The sequence below is a fragment of the Hemitrygon akajei genome, chromosome 8 (assembly GCF_048418815.1).
Source record: "Hemitrygon akajei chromosome 8, sHemAka1.3, whole genome shotgun sequence".
Classification (NCBI taxonomy): domain Eukaryota; kingdom Metazoa; phylum Chordata; class Chondrichthyes; order Myliobatiformes; family Dasyatidae; genus Hemitrygon; species Hemitrygon akajei.
In genome coordinates, this window is record NC_133131.1 from 128,749,596 (window position 1) to 128,769,200 (window position 19,605).

At 39.1% G+C, this 19,605-nt stretch overlaps 1 protein-coding gene across 1 annotated transcript in view; it reads left to right on the forward strand.

Moving 5' to 3' along the window:
• The first annotated feature begins 782 nt into the window (after window positions 1-782).
• LOC140731463 (zinc transporter ZIP12-like) overlaps window positions 783-19,605 on the forward strand; it is a 69,375-nt gene continuing 50,552 nt past the window's right edge. The window contains exons 1-4 of the mRNA XM_073052950.1: window positions 783-897; window positions 2,016-2,328; window positions 10,718-11,005; window positions 13,513-13,720. Of these exons, the coding sequence (XP_072909051.1) occupies window positions 2,071-2,328; window positions 10,718-11,005; window positions 13,513-13,720 (754 nt within the window). The 5' untranslated portion in view covers window positions 783-897; window positions 2,016-2,070. The remainder of the gene's footprint in view (window positions 898-2,015; window positions 2,329-10,717; window positions 11,006-13,512; window positions 13,721-19,605) is intronic.

A 19,605-nucleotide genomic window follows, 5' to 3' on the forward strand; every position in this document is an offset into this window, starting at 1 on the left:
CTAGTGTGGACATAGCCTAAGTAACCAAAACGACACAGAAGGGATGGGAGATACTAATGGAGAAGTGATGGGTGGCTTTGTACAAATTAACGAATCGGGTGTTTAATTGAAACAAAGGTATTACCCTTCATCTCCAAATGCCACACAATTGAACTTAAAGATATATTTCCTGAATTTTAAAGGATTCTATTAGCTTTAGAGATTAATCCTTGCTTTGAGTTCAATACTGATACTGGTACAAGCAATGTTCGACACTCAAAGAAGGATAATCAGCAGTTCATATGACCTCCTGTCTAAAGCAAGCAACAGTCTGGGTCAGGGCCACATTTAAGATGGATCATTGACCGAGTGCCAGTCTTAAAGTTATTGCAGATTACATTTTAATAGCTAGTGCCTAAATTTTATCATCTATTAATATTTTCAAATATTAATGGATGACAAATATTGGTGCCTGTATCCTCATTTCATTTCAATTCATCACCACTGTTTCAGTGCTAAACCCCAAAGGTTCGGTTTAAGCTCTCAAACTTGTCACAGGCAGAAAAAGATGTTCAAAAACCCAGACAATTAGGACAGTAAATGGTTAATTATCAAAACATTTGTGTGCATTATAGGTTACAGATAATTAAATGAATTGTGAAGGTATAAATAAATAATCTGCCATCAGAACACCACTGTTACCATTTTCCCTCCCATGTCCCCTCCCCCTCTCACACACATATACTGAAGTGCACACAATACAGAATAATTCCAAGTGTCTCCAAGGCAACCAGAACACTTTGAGTAGGAGCTGCTAATCTCTGAACTGTTATGCAATTCTCACTAATAAGAACGGAGGTTAAGGAAGACATTAGAGGTCTTGTATCGGAAGAAGAATTCCATGCATTTAGTTGAAAGGTAAAAAATAGATCTTATAAAGTTCCATCATTTGCCTGATGAATTATTTGTAATGTTTACAGTGGCGTATTTAGCTCAAAGCTTCAGTGGCACCAAATCATTGTTTCACAAAGCGGATTGTAATTCTCATTCTCTAATTTTTTGTTTCTTCCATCCATCCTTCCATCCTTTTTATATTTACTTGGCTGTCAGTCTTCAGTTCTTGTTTACCTTCTTTATCACTTTTGTTCTCTGCTTGCTTGTTTACCTCATGTATTCTTTGCTATTTCTGTACACTGGACATTGAAGCATGAAACACGTACAAAGCAGAACTAAACAAAACTTGTCTGGTAGTTTGTTGCTCTTTAAAAGGAATTGCAGATTTCTAAATGAAAACTAAAGCTGCCTTCCTACTTTTAATTCAGAACCCGATCACACAATTGCGGAACAGATAAGTAGTGCCCAGCTACTCTGAGGTGCAAAAGCAAAGAAAAAGAAAAGAAACACAAAATAAATAGCAGACAAAAATAGAAGATCCATAAGAAAAAATGGATTTCTTTATTAATGTTAGATTGTCTCCATTCAGACCTTGAGCAAAGATTGCCTATAATGTGATCCATCAGAATAAATACCAATACAACAGAACTGTCCCCAATAGTCATTATACAGCAAAGAAAAATCAACTGATATTAGCTATTTACATCAATAAATTTATCAAAAGCTCTTGACCTGAACTATGCATGAAAACTGGGGTCTAATGAGTTCCTGTTAGAATTTTTGGCATTATCTAAAATGATTTGCAGTTTTAATAAAAGTATGATAAAAGTTTTTGGTCATCAAACTTAAATGGTTAACACTTGAAATTTAACATCTGTAAAAAGTAACTTTTATGCCAGACATGCAATATCAAATATCAATCAAAAAGTCTTCAATGGAAAAGGGAACATCTTCAAAACACTTATAGAACCACAACTATATCTCTCAAGAGAATTTAATTTTCTCTGCACCAATAGCATGTAAAGTGTATGCATACTAACTTTAATAAGCAGAACTAATGTAAAGCAGTTTTGCAATCGAAGTATCAATTCTTCATTCTGGCTCCTAACTAACCATTCTTCTGACACTATACCATTCTCTAGACCTGAGAATTAAAGAGAAGAATACCTCAGAAAAAGTAAGAGACGAAGACAGAATATGCCGCTCTGGAAGGTGTCTTTTGGCATCTGTATTATCTATGCCAGTTTTGTTTGCATTTACACCAAAGGACATACCAACAAGCACAATCAGACTGATGACCAAACACACAGGTACCCGGGGGAATTTCTGCAACTGTTGTCTCTGAATAACCACAGTGCATTTTCTGAGAGTCAAACTAGAAACCTAATTCAAAAGCTGTGGGATCGAGTACAGTGCACAGAAAGGATAGCTGGCAGCAAGGACCAATGTGACAAGGTAGGTCCATATCTCAAAACTCTCTGATTGTATCATTAAGAAAGTACTCTTTGTCCTCCTGGCTACACAGAAAAATTCACTTTGTCCTTAGAAATTAACTTGCCTTTTGTTGGCAGATATTAAACTCCATGGTGACCAAGGAATAAAATTGAATGGAGCAGCCCTTCTCTCTTGATTTCCTAACATTACTGTTACAAGCACTGTGAGGTCCAGTTTTTGCCTGTATGGGTACAAGCTGGACCCCAACTTAAAATGTGCTGCATAAGTTACTACATTAGGCTGTTGTTAGTCCTTGAGTAGTGATTTACTCAATGCTTTGTTGTCTTGATCCACATTCATTATTTAAATCATTGTTCAGTATACAAAGCAGAGTTAAAAATGAAAATAATTAATTATCTTTAAAGTAAACCTGGAGCACTCTGGATACGTACAAACACCATTTGTCCAAAATCTTTCTTTCGAAATAAGGCAAAATGATGGAGAAAAGTCACATTAATCCAAGCTTTCTTTTTAAAGGAATCAGTTAACCATTCCTAGACTGGTGTTTAATTTATTAAATAGCTACAATCAACAATAAACTGTTCCAAAGACCCACAAATGAGATTATAACTTTGAATTAGGAAGTTGTGAAATTTTTTGGTAACAACTTTTAACAGGTAACAACAACTTTCAGGTGTTTTTATTTCTATTATTATTTCTATGTAAATTCTCTCAGTAGAAATGAGCCAAGAATAACATTGCCCTTGTTTGCTCAGAATTGCTGAGGAACATCAAATGCCAGATTGCCAACCCAGCCTGACCTAATAATATTGTCAGATTTCATAGCTTGAAACGGAAGGCAAGTTTAGCCAAGCACTCACTGCTGCTCACCATCAATGGACAAGTGATGACAGCATTTCCTCACAGCACTGAGAGAAGCACAAAGTGCAGAAGAGTTTTTATCAGCACACACTGAGCTCATTAGCAGCCATCAGCAGCATGTGATCTAGTACAACCAGTGATACCTATGTGGGAGGATCTCTTAGCAAAGAACATCTGCATTTTTACTTCAGGTATCATCAAGGCTTGATGTAGCTATTCATTTTCTGTATTTATCCATGTCTTAACAATTGCTCTGGTCAGTTGCTCTCATTTAAAACTAATGGACACTGAAGAGTGATGTCACACAGCACATTTTTCAAATACTAATGCTTTATTTTTGTTGAAAGATTGGAGTGACTGGGCTTGAATACACTGGAATTTAGAAGGATGAGAGGGGATCTGATTGAAACATATAAGATTATTTAGGGATTGGACACACTGGAGGCAGGAAGCATGTTCCCGCTGATGGGTGAGTCCAGAACTAGAGGCCACAGTATAAGAATAAGGGGTAGGCCATTTAGAACAGAGATGTGGAAAAACTTTTTCACCCAGAGAGTGGTGGATATGTGGAATGCTCTGCCCCAGAAGGCAGTGGAGGCCAAGTCTCTGGATGCTTTCAAGAGAGAGTTAGATAGAGCTCTTATAGATAGCGGAGTCAAGGGATATGGGGAGAGGGCAGGAACAGGGTACTGATTGTGTATGATCAGCCATGATCACAGTGAATGGTGGTGCTGGCTAGAAGGGCCGAATGGCCTACTCCTGCACCTACTGTCTATTGTCTATTGTATACTTATTTTGTTGAATAGGTGGTTAGAATGATGATGGCGCATGATGAGAATCCAATGACTGTGTTGTTCTAGGAAGTAGGATCTTAGTGTTTATGAAATTCCATTATATATGTGGGCTCATTCCACATGATGCATCAGGCTCTGCCAGTCTAGTAAACTTGGTCTTCAACTTTGCATGATATTTCATTGTGCAGTTTTCCTGTGCAAAATTTCCAATATTCTCTCCCATATGTCAAGCTGCAGCCAGTTACACAAAGCTGCAAACCTTCTAGCCCAAGTTATGAGGGACTGTTGAGATATCAGGGGAGGAACCCATACCCAAGCTAAAGAACCGCCTTTTCAGGGATGTTTTTATTTACAGCTGCCAGCTAGAAGGACAAGGAAAGGAAACACAAGGGTCATTTTGACTTGGAATTTTCCCTCCAATACAGTAAAATACAGTAGAAATATGAATTAAATGAATGACCATAAGGCAGCAGTGAGGTCATAGACGCTACACAAATTACAGAGGAGGAGGTGCTTGCTGTCATGAGGAAAATGAAGGTGGATAAAGCCCCATGGTCTGACAAGGTGTTCCCATGGATCCTGTTGGAGGCTAGTGCAGACATTGCAGGGACCTCAGCAGTGATAATGAAAACATGCTTAGCCACAAGTAAGGTGCCGGAGGATTGGAGGGTAGCTAATGTTGTTCTGTTGTTTAAGAAAGGCTCTAAGAATAAGATGGGAAATTATAAGCCAATGAGGCTACATGAATAGTGAGTAAGTTATTGGAAGGTATTCTGAAGGACCAATATTTGGATAGTCAGGCACTGATTAGTTATAAATCAACAATGTGTTGTGTGTGGTAGGCTGTGTCTAACCAGTTTTTTGAGGAAGATACCAGGAAATTTGATAGTTGAAAGTGGATGTGATCTATATGGACTTTAGCAAGGCCTTTGACATTGTTCCACATGGGAGGTTGGTTAAGAAGGGTCATTCGCTTGGCATTCAGGATCAGGTAGTAAATTGGCTTCACGGGAGGAGCCAGAGTATGATAGTAGATGGTTACCTCTCTGACTTGTGTTTTTCACATGGATCTTTGCTGGTTCAGTTGTTGTTTGTCATCTGTATCAATGATCTGGATGACACTGGATTAGCTAATTTGCGAGATGACACCAAGACTAGCGACACAGTGGAAAACTTGCAGTGGGATCTGGACCAGCTGAAAAAATAAACTGAAAGGGGGCAGATGGAATTTAATGCAGAACAAGTGTGAAGTGTTGCACCTTATGAAGACAAACTAGGGTAGGAATTGCCCAGTGAGTGGTAGAGGACTGATGAGTGCAGTAGATCAGAGGGAACTGGGAACACAGATGCATAATTCCTTGGAAGTGGTATCACAGGTACAGTAGATAGGTTAATAAAAAAAGCTTTTGGCCCTTTAGCACTGAATCTGGTTCTGTGGTTCAGAAAAGCAGACAGGTGAAGAGGACTGCAGAGTTGATAGGAGATTCAATAGCCAGAGGAACAGAGATGAGATTTTGTGGGTGCAATAGAGACAAATTAGTTTAAGCCTTCCTGAACAACTCCTACTTTTACCCTCACTGGCACATGGCACAGGCAGCAATCCAGAGGTTACTACCCTGGAGGTCCTGGAGACACTCGGATGGTATGTTGCCTACCTGGTGCCAGAATCAGGGATATCTTGGATTGGATCTGTGGCATTTTGTAGGGTCAGGGTGAGCAGCAAAAAGCCATGGTACGTATTGGTACCAATGACATGGGTAGACAAGGTGGGGAGGTCCTGAAGAGAGATTTCTGAGAGCTAAATAGAATCAGGATCTCCAGGATAATAATCCCTGCATTGCTGCCTGTGCCATGTGCCATTGAGGGTAAAGATAGGGTGATTTAGCAGGTGAATGCGTGGCTGAGGAACTAGTGCAGAGGGCAGGAGTTCAGATTTATGGATCATTGGGATCTCTTCTAGGGAAGGTACAACCTGTACAAGAAGGACAGGTTACACCTAACCAGAAGGAGTCCAACATCCTTACAGGTTAGCTGGAGTTGTTTGGGAGGGTTTAAACTAATTTGGTCAGGGGGTGGGGACCAGAGTGATAGTGTTGAAGGTGATGTAGTTGGGTTACAAACCAACCAAATAGAGGCAATGTGTAGTGAAGAAAGGCTGGTGATAGGGCAAAATTGCAATCAGCAGGATGAGTTGCAACGTATAAGTTGGGCAAAGTCGAAAAGGGTGATTACAGGACTGAATGTATTAAATTTGAATGTGCAAAGTATACAAAATAAGGTAGACTGTTGCTCAGTCACAGATTGACATTTATGATATTGTAGGCATCACTGAATCATGGCTGAAAGAAGATTATAGCTAGGAGCTTAATGTCCAAGGATACACATTCTATCAAAACAATAGGCAGAAAGGCAGAGAGGGCGGCATTGTTGGGGAACATGAAATCAAATCATTAGAAAGAGGTGACATAGGGCTGGAAGATGTTGAATCATTGTTGATGGGGCTAACAGACTGCAAGAGTAAAAAGACCCTGATGGAAGTTGTATACAGACCCACAAACAGTAGTATGGAAGTGGTCTACAAATTTCAAAGGGAGATAGAAAATGCATGCCAAAAGGGCAATGTTACAATAGTCATGGGGTACTTCAATATGCAGGTAGATTGGGGAAATCAGGTTGGTGCTGGATTTCAAGAGGGGGTATTTCTAGAGTGCCTATGAGATAATTTATTAGAGCAGCTTGTGGTTGAGCCAACAAGGGGATCAGCTATTCTGGAATGGTTCTTTGCAATGAACTGAAATTGATTAGAAAGCCCAAGGTAAAATAACCCTTAGGAATAAGTGATTGTGCTATCATCAAATTCACTCTGAAATTTGATAAGGAGCAGCTAAAGTCAGATGTATCAGTATTAGAGTGAAGTAAAGAGAATTACCGAAGCATGAGAAAGGAGTTGGCCAGAATTGATTTAAAAAGAACACTGGCAGGGACAGAGCAGCAGTGACTGGAATTTCTGGAAACAATTCAGAAGGCACATCCCAAAGAGCAGGAAGTATTCTAAAGACAAGATGATGCAACCATGGCTAACAACAGGTTAAAGCCAACATAAAGGCTAAAGGGAGAGCATATAATAGAGCAAAAATTAGTGGGAAGTTAAAAACCAACAGAAGGCAGCTAAAACAATAATTAAGAAGGTAAAGATGGAATACAAAAGTAAGTTAGCCAGTAATGTTAGTGAGGATACAAAAAGTGTAAAAGAGGGCTGCAAGAGGATATTGGACCGCTGGCAAACTACGCTGAGGAGGTATTAATGATGGGCAATTAAATGATGGATGAACTGAATAAGTATTTTGCATCAGTCTTCACCGTGGAAGACACTAGCAGGATGGCAGAAGTTCCAGGAATCAGGGGTCATAAAGTGTGTGAAGTTACCATTACTAGAGAGAAAGTTCTTGGTAATTTGAAAAGTTTGAAGGTAGATAAATCACTTGGACCAGATGGTGCACACCCCAGGATTCTAAAAGTGGTAGCTGAAGAGATTGTGGAGACATTAGCAATGATCTTTCAAGAATCATTATTTTCTGGAATGGTTCCTGAAGACTGGAAAATTGCAAATATCACTCCACTCTTCAAGAAGGGAGAGAGGCAGAAGAAAGGAAACTATAAGCCCGTTAGTCTGACCTCAGTGGTTAGGAAGATGTTGGAGTTGATTATTAAGGATGAGGTCTCAGGGTACTTGGAGGCACATGATAAAATAGATCATAATCAGCATTCCCTTCAAGGGAAAATCTTGCCTGACAAATCAGTTGGAATTCTTTGAAGAAGTGACAAGCAGATTAGACAAACAAGAATCTGTTGATGTTGTGCACATGGATATCAGAAGGCCTTTGACAAGGTGCCACATATGAGGCTATTTAACAAGTTATGAGCGTATGGTATTACTGGAAAGATTCTAGCATGGATAAAGCTATGGCTGATTGGCAGGAGGCAAAGAGTGGGAATAAATGAAACCTTTTCTGGTTGGCTGCCAGTAACTAATTGTGTTCCACAGTGGTCTGTGTTGGGACCGATTCTTTTTATGTCAATGATTTGGATGATGGAATTGAAGGCTTTGTTGCAAGTTTACAGATGATATGAAGGTAAATGGAGGCAAGTAGTTCTGAGGAAATAGACTGATGAGGAGAATGGGCAATGAAGTAGCAGATGGAATCCAGTGTCAGGAAGTGTAGAAGAAATGAAGGGGTTGACTATCTTCTTAATGGAGAAAAAGTACAAAAAACTGAGGCGCAAAGGGTCTTGGAGGTCCTTGTGCAGGAATTTTTAAAGATTTCTTTGCAGGTTGAGTCTATGGTGAGGAAGACAAATGCAATGTTAGTATTCATTTCAAGAGGACAACAATATAAAAGCCAGGATGTAATTCTGAAGCTTTAAAGCACTGGTAAGGCCTCATGTGGAGTATTGTGAGTAGTTTTGGACCCCTTGTCTTAGAAAGGATGTGCTGAAACTGGAGAGAGTTCAAAGGAGGTTCAAGAAAATAACTCCAGAATTGAATGGCTTCTCATATGAAGGGTGTTTGATGGCTTTGAACCTGTAGTCCCTGGAATTCAGAAGAATGAGGGGTGACCTCATTGAAACCTATCAAATGGTGAAAGGCCTTGACAGAGTGGATATGGAGAGAATATTTTCTATGCTGGTGGAGTCTAAGACCAGAGGACACAGCCTCAGAATAGATGGGCATCCTTTTAGAATGAACTTCTTTAGCCAAAGGGTGGTGAATCCATGGAATTCTTCACCACAGACAAATTTATATTTAAGGCCGAGGTTGATAGTTTCTTGATTGGTCAGGCCAGGAAGGGATGGGGAGGGGGGGGGGGGGTGAGGGCAGGTGATTGGAGCTGAAAAGAAAATTGGATTAGCCAAGATGAAATAGTGAAACAGACTCAATGGGGCAAATGGCCTAATTCTGCTCCTGTATCTTATGGTCTTATAAATTAAAGTATTGAGTACCAGAGTTGGAATGTTATGTTGAAGTTGTGTAAGGTATTGTTGAGGCCTAATTTGGAGTATTGTGTGCAGTTTTGGACATGTACCCTCAGGAAAAATGTCAACAAGACTGAGAGTGCAGAGAAAATTTAAAAGGATGTTGCTAGGACTTGAGGGTCTGAGGTATAAGGAAAGGTTGGATAGGTTAGGACTTTATTCTCTAGAGTGTAGGAGACTGAGGTGAGATTTGATGAGGTATACAAAATTATGAGGAGAGGGGTATAGATGGGGTAAATGCAGCTGGCTTTTTCCTTTGAGTTTGGGTGCAACTAGAACTAGAGATCTTGGGTTAAGGGTAAAAAGAGAAATTTTTAAGGGGAACACGAGAGAGAACTTCCTCATTGCGAGGGTGCTGAGAGCTGCTAGCAGAAGTGGCTGTTGCAGATTTGTTTTCACAATCTAAGAGAACTTTGAATAGGTACATGGATGAGAAAGGTATGGGGTTATGATCCAGGTACAGGATGATGGCAGATTAATATTTTGGCACAGACCAGAAGAGCCAAAAGGCCTGTTTCTGGGCTGTAGTATTCTATGAGTCTCTAACAGTAGCCATTGCATGAAATACGAAATCTTCAAAGACGACATTGCTGCCCATCACACTTCAACTACACTACCATCATGCATAAATTAATAACATGTTCACTTTACTCAAAACAAAAAAATCTCTGAGTTTGTTTTTGTAAATAAACAATTTTTATGTAGTCTACGCATAGAAATTTTATCCATAATCTGCCACTGAAACTTCAATCACTTAGTACTAAATTCAAAAGAGTGGAGCAATATGTTCATTTTGTCCTAATATCGGTTCATCAAATTCATTACAACTTTCAGGAGTTGAGGCCGAAGGCTTAATATTCTTATAAATTTTTGAAGGTCACATGAAGTTTGTGTGTAAATTCCAGCTGCCTAAATGTTAGATAAGCAAGATTTTGCTGTCTATATTTATAAATGAAATAAATATAAAAAAATGAATGTATTATCATAAATTTTTATTGCAGTTTTTTTGGATATAGTTACAATACAAAAATGATATAATTTATGTAATTCTTATTATTTCTAAACTTGCCCTTATCTTTAAAAAAAGAAAGGAAGCTTTAAAAGAAATACATTTGATCTTCCTAATTACACTTCTATCTGACTCATGATTTCCTGATATTTATAATCAAGAGACCTGGGTCCAATTCCACTGCCATCTGTAAGGAATTTCTATGTTCGTTCCATGACTGCATAGGTTATTCCTACATCCCATAGATGTAAGGTTAGTCAGTTAATTGGCCACATGGATATAACTGGGTGTCATGTTACCATGATGTATCTCTAAATAAAAATACCGGTATACAATAAATATTACAACAGATCTGAAAATTATGAGCTGGATAAAACTGTAAATGAGAAGATCAAAGCTATTTCTTCTTAACTACCTTTTAGGTTAGGGAATTATTTATGGTGGCATTTACAATGTTTTTAATCAATATGATGTGAGCTCTAATGTTAATATGCACATATTTTGCTAAAACTATTCAAATCTGCATTATTTTATCCCAAAACTTGATTTAATTTGTTTTAAGTCAGCAAATATTCCAGTACCTATTCTTCACAATGTTTTGTACTACATATTCCAAAGACATGTATAATTATGTTAAATTAATGGCTACGAGATGTACAATTATTCAAATTCAATTGCACTTCAATTACAGTGCCTTTCGCTAGATGTTCTTTTCTCAATAATAGAAAGAGGTGACAAGGAACATCGTCCTCAGGAAGATGCATTTCATAGGATTTCTGTTATCCTTCTTTATTATATTATTTACATGCAAGATGTGTGCACATTGGACACTCCTCAAAAAGATAAGGACTTTGGATTTTATCTGAATGCAATTTTAAGATTTAAATCAGATCAAGACTTAAATCATCTGTCACATGATGAACTTAGCGACCTTCTGGAAACCATACAAGAACATTACACAGTTTCCTCTTGGAGTCAGGTGAGTAAGATTGCTTTCATGATTCAAGATTCACTTATGATCAAAGAATGTAAAAATTATACAACCTTGAGATTTGCTTGCTCATAGGTAGCCACAAGCAAGCAACCCAAAAGAACCCAATTAAAGAAAAAAAGTGAGAATAAAAAAAATGACCAACACTTGATGTGCAAGAGGAAAAAAAAGCACAAAAATCATACAAACAATTGCAGTGAACAACAGCATTCTGAACCAAAATTGAGTTTGCAGATCCAAACCCTGGATCAGCCTGGAGCAGGCCCAAAGCCTCGCTATCAGGTCATCATATTAGTGGGCATGGAGCACAGCAGTTGGGGCGGTCTTCATAGCCTCAGCGCAATGGAGATAACCATTGCAGAGAGCAAGCGAAATCGGCTCTTCTTCCGACTATTTTCAGTCTATCTGGGCTGGTATTTAAATTGACCCAACGAGAGAACAGCAAAAGGATCCACACCCTGGAGAGAGGAGTGAACTTCACGGAGAGCGAGCAAAATCAGCTCTTGCCTCTGATCTGGGCTGGCATCTAAATTGTCTAAACAGCAAATTGTACCTTGCACAAGGACACAGGCATCTGCCTTGACCACGCTGCCCAGCAACTCATTTCAGGCCTAGATTCCGTCGCCCAGCCGGAAGCTGCTCTCAAACTCTTCAACTCAGCTCGGCAGCCAGAGCGATCCAACCTCGCACCTGGGCTAGTTGCTCGAGCATTGGAACTTCTTCGCCCAGGCTCCAACTTCTTTTGGTGCCAAGAGCGATCCAACATTGCTCCTGAGCCAGTTGAATGAGCATTGGAACTCCAACTGTAACAGTTCTGCAAGAAACAATCTTGGCTCATTGTCCAAACTCGACTCGCCATCACTCACCCCTTCACTGTTGGTGGTGATAATTTAACCTAATTTACCAGTGAAAAGGCATTTTTAGTGATGTTTTTAGTCGAATTTCTTATCTTTTTGACAATATGAGCTGTTACACACTTTCAATTGATAGTGCCATCTTAACCAAAAGCACTTCACAACACCGTTTTAATATTAACCATCTGTGAAGAGTTTTGATTTCCTCAAGATATGTTAGTGCTGATAAATGAAACACTTCTCTTTTGGAGTTTACTATTAGTCTTTAGCAATAAAAATAAATGGATGGTAGAAAATCAATAGCTTAATCAGCACCACACTTGATTTTCTTTACTATAAATGTTAATGGAAAAGAAAATAGGTTCAGTTATAATGTATTGTTTACATTGTGCTTTTGAAAATCTGGCTGAGTAGTGACGTTAAATTCCTCGGTGTTATCATTTCAGAGGATTTGTCCTGGGTCCAGCACACAAGAGTCATTAAAAAAGAAAGCATGGTAGATAGATAGATAGATAGATAGATAGATAGATAGATACTTTCCTTTCCTAGAAATTTGCAAAGATTCTGCACGTCATCTGAACTCGGAAAAACTTTTATAGCTGGTGTGGCAGAGAGTATATTGGCTGGCTGCATCACAGTTGGTATGGTAACACCAATGCCCTAGACCAGAAAATCCAATAAAATTCATGGCTATGGCCCTGTTCAGCATGGGTAAAGCCTGCCCCACCATTGAGCACATCAACATGGAACGTTGTTACAGGAAAGCAGCATAAATCATCAAGGATCCCCACCACTTAGGTCAGGCTTCCTTCCTGCTGCTGCCATCCAGGAGAAGTTAGAGAAGCCTCAGAACCCTCACCACCAGGTTCAGGAACAGTTATTACTGTACCCCTCAACTATCGGGCTCTCGAACCAATGGGGATAACCCTACTCAACTTCACGTCCCATCACTGAACTGTTCCACAACCCATGAACTCACTTTCAAGAACTATTTATTGATTATTTATTTATTATTATTGTTTCTATTTTTCTTTTGTATTTGTGTAATTGTTGGCTTTTGCACATCGGCTTCTGGCCTTTTGGGTGTGGTCTTTCATTGATTTTATTATGGCCCTTGGACTTACTGAAAATAAAATAAATCTCAGGGTTGTATATGGTGGTATACTGTATATGTGCTTTGATAATACATTTACTTTGAACTATTGTGGAAGATCATTTCCATATCCCTACAATATTAGTTTGGCTCAGAATCAACTCTGCTTATAAAACAATCCATTATAGAGACAACAATATGTTCTCCTAATTCACACAGAAGATTGAGATCTCTAATTTGGTGTTATTAGTTCATGCTGTTAAACCATATCTACCAGAAAATAAACAGAAACCAAATTAATTTCACATGACAGCCCCACAGTCAATTTGGAGTTTAAGTTGTTCTTCTGCGGTCGCCTGAAGGAATTTCCCATAAATACATAACAATTTGCTTATTGTATTGCCTGCAGCAAGAGTTCTTATTTTAAAACTAATCAATTTGTGGGGTAAGAGTTGAACTGGGTAAAAAAGTATCTGTTAATGTTGCAACATACAGTACTTTTAAGATTTCCTGATGATGAAGGCATAACAAGAACATTTTTGTTGTAGTGTTTCAATGCTGACTGGCTGGAGGAGCAAACTGGCATAGTGAGTCCACCAGGTGCTGACGAATCGACTCTTCCTCAATTGGCTGGTGCAATCATCACTTCCATTTTGCAAGGCCGCTGTATTGGAAGTTCAGCTTTACCCAACCCAAGCTTTTTCACTGATTTTATTTTCAGATCACTAAACAGTACAAAAGCTATCAGGATAGCAGGTAGGTAAACTAGTCAAAGAAACACTAAAAATAGAAACAGGACATCTTGTATTTAGAACAACATAGAAAAAGGCATTCCGAGAAGCCAGCTGCCGTGTGGACAATCCTGATTATCCCATTCTCCTTATTTCCCTGCATCTCAGCAACTTATTCTCTTTTACTTCTATTAATTCCTCATTTTTATTACACTAATGACCATACAATACAATCATGAATTAACCCACCAGCATGTTTTTTGGGTGTGAATGAAAACCAGAGTAGAAGCACCATATAAAGATCAGGACGGAATGCGGTTTCCTGGAGATGTGAAGCAGCAGTTTTATCAGCTGCACCATTGCGCCTCACCTCAGCTGCTCAGCAGTCCAGGCACCATCTTTAGAGAGAGTCAGAGAATTAATATTTCAACCTAGCAACCTGTCATCAGAGCTGGAGTTCATAATAGATAAACACATTTTCAGCCTCATGTTTTTATATCAGATTTCCAGCATGGGCAGAGTTTTTCTTTTGGAAACCTGACAGTAAATGGTAATATGCTGCAAGTTAAAGAAAAATTATTCACATATAAAATGAAAAGACTGATGCTATTGGTAGCAGGGTGAACCTTTCAGCAAATTAAAAGTGATTATAGTAATGAATTCTGTCATTATGGAAATGTATTCCAATTTTATCTGTATTCGTCCAGAACATATAGACAGTTCAAGGCAGACTTTGCCACAAAGATTGCTTTTCTATCTGTTCCTTGTTCTACAGCTTAACACTAACATTAAATTTAATTTCATAAATTGCTGCTGTGAGCTTATAAATCCTCAACGAACGAAGAACATACAACAGTACAGCACAGGAACAGGCCCTACGCCCACAATGTTGTGCTGAACAGACAAATTACTAATCAAGTGGCCAACTAAACTAATCCCTTTTGCCTACACAATGGGTCAATATCCCTGTATTTTCCACACATTCATGTGCCTATCTAAACATCTTTTAAAAGTCCTCAATGTATCTGCCTCTACAGCCACTCCAGGGAGCTGATTCCAGGCACCCACTACTCTGTGTGCTTAAATAAAACCTTGCCTCTTACGTCTCTTTTAAAACTACCCCTCTCACGTTAAGTACATGCCCTCTGATACTGGACATTTCATTTCTGAGGAAGAGATACCGTCTGTCTATCCTATCTATGGCTCTCATAATGTTATAAAACTATTGGATCCCCCTTCAGCCTCTGCTGCTCCAGAGAAAACAACCCAAGTTTGTCCAGCCTCTCTTTATAGCTCATGCCCTCTAAGGCAAGCAGCATTCTCTCCTATAATGGGATGACCAGAACTGTACGCAGTACTCCAAATGCAGCCTAACTAGAGTTTTGTAAAGCTGCAACATAACTTCCTGACCTTTGACCTCAGTGCTTTGACTAACAAGGCAAGCTTCCTGCCGCCCTATCAACCTGAGTAGCCAGTTCAGGGTCTTGCCCTTTAACAGGGTACTGTCTCTTTACATTTGACATACCAAGGTGCTACCATTCACCGTTCTGGATTAAACTAGCTCTGTCATTTCTCCACCCAATTGACTTCATTGCAAGTCTTCTACAATATTCATAGCACCACCAATCTTAATACCATCTGCAAACATGTTAATACCATCCGGGTCATTTATATTCATCACAAACAACAGAGGTTCTAGTACAGACCTCTGTGGAAAACCACTAAACATGGATCTCCAGCTAAAATAGTCCCTTCGACCACCACCCTCTGTCTGTTCATCACCTCTCTTGACATCTAAGGCTCTCTTACCTTGCCCTCCTTGTCTTTCCTTCTGAGTGGAACATGCCTGGCCTATACTCTGTGCAGTTGGTCTTTAAACACCATCCATGTGTCGGAGTCCGACATGGGCTTGCCAAAAACAGCTGTGCCCAATTAACTCTTTCCTAGTTCCTGCCTAATGCTCTTGTAATTTACCCTGTGCCAGTTTAATACTCTCCCACAAAGATTACTATCCAAGTATAAGCCTTATTTATAGCTGTCTTAAAACTTAAAGATCCGTGATCACCTGGCCTCACTCATTGCCCAACACCAGATGCAGTGCAGCCCCTCCTCTTGCTTGACTTAAACAAAAACCTTTGGATGCCCCTAGTAAATTCTGTCCCATCTAAACCACTTGCACTAAGAAGGTTGCAATTTGTATTAGGGAGGTTGCAGTTCCCCATGACAGCAGCCTTGTTGTTCTTTTACCTTTCCTAATTGTCCTGATGGCTATTGGCAGGGTTGGGGGTGTGTTCTGTAGAACAATCCAATTAGAGATTTTGCACTCTTCCTATTTTTGAGTTCTATCCATATCCATTCAATGGACAAGCCTCTGTGTATATATCTTATATTGGATCAGCCATGATCTAGTTGAATGGCGGAGCAGGCTTGAGGGGCTGATTGGCCTACTCCTGCTCCTATCTCTTATGTTCTTATACAGTACAGAATAGGCCCTTCTGCCCCTTCGAGTTGCACTGTCCAGCAATCACCCAATTTCACTCTAGCCTAATCATGGGACAATTTACAATGACCATAACCTACTATCTGGTGTGTCTTTGGATTGTGGGAAACAACCAGAGCACACAGAGGAAACCCACATGGTCATGGGAAGAACGTACAAACTTATAAGCAGTGGCGGGAATTGAACCCATGTTGACTGCACTCTAAAGTGTTGTGCTAACCAAAAGGGTATACTTGCTGCTGAGGGAAATGGCCCGGGGGAACCCTGCATGGACTGCTTACTCCCCTTAGTTCTCCTGGTGTTCAGCCATCTACTATTTTGAAGTCCGCACCCTGGATGAAACCACCTCAATAAAATTTAATCGATGATGTTTTCAGATTCAAGGATGGTCCTGAGTGTATTCAGCTCCAGCCCTAGTTACTTGCCCTTGTCAGTCAGGAGCTGAAGTGTGGTGATCTTCCTGCAGATGTAGTCATCAGGGAGACAGTCAGGTAACAGGAAATCCCCCCATTTCCCAGAAAGAGCATTCCATCATCTTAACAATCCAGCTTATACTAAACAAAGGATGAAGAATTTGCAGACCATAAAAAAAACTTACCTGTTCTTACCTGTGCCTTCTGTCTGAAACCTTTGAGTATTGTACCTACCTAGGGCACTTACTTAGCCTCTTCTCACCAAGTTTGTTATACCCTTGGCTTCAACTTCTCAAGCCCCACTTCCTCAATCCAAACAACTGATAACCAACAGGGGACTGGGAACTGGAATGATAGGGCAGTTGGTATGCATTGTTAGTCAGACTGTAAGGAAAGAAAGGCAGATGATGGGGCAAAATTGCAGTCAGTGGAATGAGTTGAGGAGTAACATGGGGGCAAATTGAAAAGGGTGATGAATACAAGACTGGAAGTTTTATATTTGAATGCACACAGTATACAGAATAAGGTAGATGATCTTATAGTACTGTTAGAGTTAGGCAAGTTGACACTGTGGGCATCAGTGAGTCGTGGCTGGAAGAAGGTCATAGTTGGGAGCTTAACATACTAGGATGCATATTGTATTGAAAGGACAGGCAGTTAGCCAGATGTGGTGGGGTGGTTCTGTTAGTAAAAAGTGAAATCAAATCCTTGGAAAGAGGTGACATAGAATCAGAAGATGTAGAAACTTTGTGAGTAGAGCTAAGAAACTACAAGAGTAAAAAGACACTGATTCGAGTTATATACAGACCCCAAAGAAGCCAGGATGTGGATATAGATTTTACAGGAAATAGAAAATGCATGCAATAAGGGAATGTTACAATAGCCATGGGGGATTCCAATATGCACGTAGATTGGGAAAATCAGGATTGTGCTGGATCCCAAGAGAGGAAGTTTGTAGAATGCCTAAGAGATTGCTTTTTAGAGCAGCTTGTGGTTGAACACACAAGGGAAAAGGCAATTCTGAATTTGGTGTTGTGCAAGGATCCTGATTTTATTAGGACACTTAAGGTAAAGAAACCTTAGGAGGCAGGGATCATAATATGATAGAATTCACCATGCAGTTTGAAGGGGAGAAGATAAAGTCAGATGTATCAGTATTACAGTGAGCGAAGGGAGTTACAGAGGCAAGAAAGAGGAGCTGGCCAATGATGATTGGAAGCAGAAGAGTGGACAGCATAAAAGCAGAAGAGTGGACATATAATATAGCAAAAGTTATTGGGAAGTTAGAGGATCGTGAGGCTTTTAAAATCCAATAGAAGGCAACTAAAAAGCCATAAGGAGAGAGAAAATGAAATATGAAGGTAAGGTAGCCAATGATATAAAAGAGGATACCAAAGTTCAGATATACTGTATAAAGAGTAAAAAAAAAAGAGTCAAAAATTGGATATCGGCTTCCAAAACTGTTTTAATATAGAACATGACCAGAACATATGTGTCAGTGTAGCTATCTCAGTTTTACAGCTGTCACAATACTTGTCAACATTGGGAAATATTTTAGAAAGTCTCTCCTTCATCAAATGGTAACGATGTACAATTTAAAATTGAATCAGTGAATGACTAGCACAGATTGAAGAAGAGTTAACCAGCTTCAGAATCTGTGTCCAATCCTCCCATATAAAAGTCAAATTGAGTTCCTTCTCCCAATCCTGTTTAACCTTGTAAAGGACGCTTATCCCATTGTAATAATAAATTATAAATTCTTCCAATAGAACCTTTCAACGAGGGGTTCATATTCATAATAGTATCTAACAAGTCAGCCTCCAATATGTAAGGAAAATTACTTAAATATTTTGTAAAATATGTCTAACTTGAAGATATTGTAAAAAGTGTGAATATGAGAGAGAATACTTATCGACTAATTGTTCAAAAGACATCAATCTGCCTTCTTTAAATAAATCCAAAAAAGAATTAATACCTTTATTTTTCCAAAGTAAAAAAAACAGTTTTGGAAGTCAGTCTTTTCGACAATTTCTAAAGCACTCAGAATCAATTTACAACCTAATAAATTGACTGTGCTTTTTGGAATAATTCCTCAAAATATCTATGGTATTTCTGTGTCTGACCAACATGTTATTGTGTTTATTACATTGATAGCTAGGAAAGCCATCTTGTTGAAATGGAAGGATATATCAGCTCCTATTGTCACAATGGTTCTCTCAAGTGATGCTGTGTCTCAGCTTGGAGAAAATTAGAAGTCGAACCTTTGAATCTTTATTTGATTTTGAGAAGAGATGGGGCTCATTTGCTCGTTATTATCATTTCAGTTAACTGATAGATTTCCTCCACAATCTAAATGTAAATTTTTTTTATATATCTTTTTTTCTTGTTGGCGGTTTGATGTTTATTTTTAGAAGCTTTTTGTATGACACATGGCTCCGGGGTTGTACCTCCAATGGGTTTCTTTTCTTTTCCTCACTTTTCTTGATTAGTAGGGTTTTTTTTTACTAACAAAAAATTTCAATCCTTAAAATAATTTCTCCTTTTATGAGGCACTGTAAGTGTTGTTACTTAGATGTACTTGCGCTATTTTTGAATAATAATAATAAAAAGATTTGAAAAAAAAATTAGATATCTGACTGCTGAAAATGATGCTGTAGAGTTAGTAATGGGGGAATATGTTATGTATTTTGCAGCAGTTTTCACTGTGGAAGACACTAGCAGTAAGCCAGAAATTTGAGAACGCCACAGGGCAGAAGTGTAGTTGTTCTTACTAAGGAGAACGTGCTTGGGAAGCAGTAGTGTCTGACGATAGATAAGTCACCTGCACCAGGTGGACTACACCCCATGGTTCTAAAAGAGTTAGCTGAGAGATTTTGGAGGCATTAGTAATGATCTTTTAAGAATCACTAAATTCTAGAATGGTTCCAGAGGACTGGAAAATTGCAAATGTCACTCCACTCTTTAAGAAGGGAGTGAGGCAGAGAAAAGGAAATTATA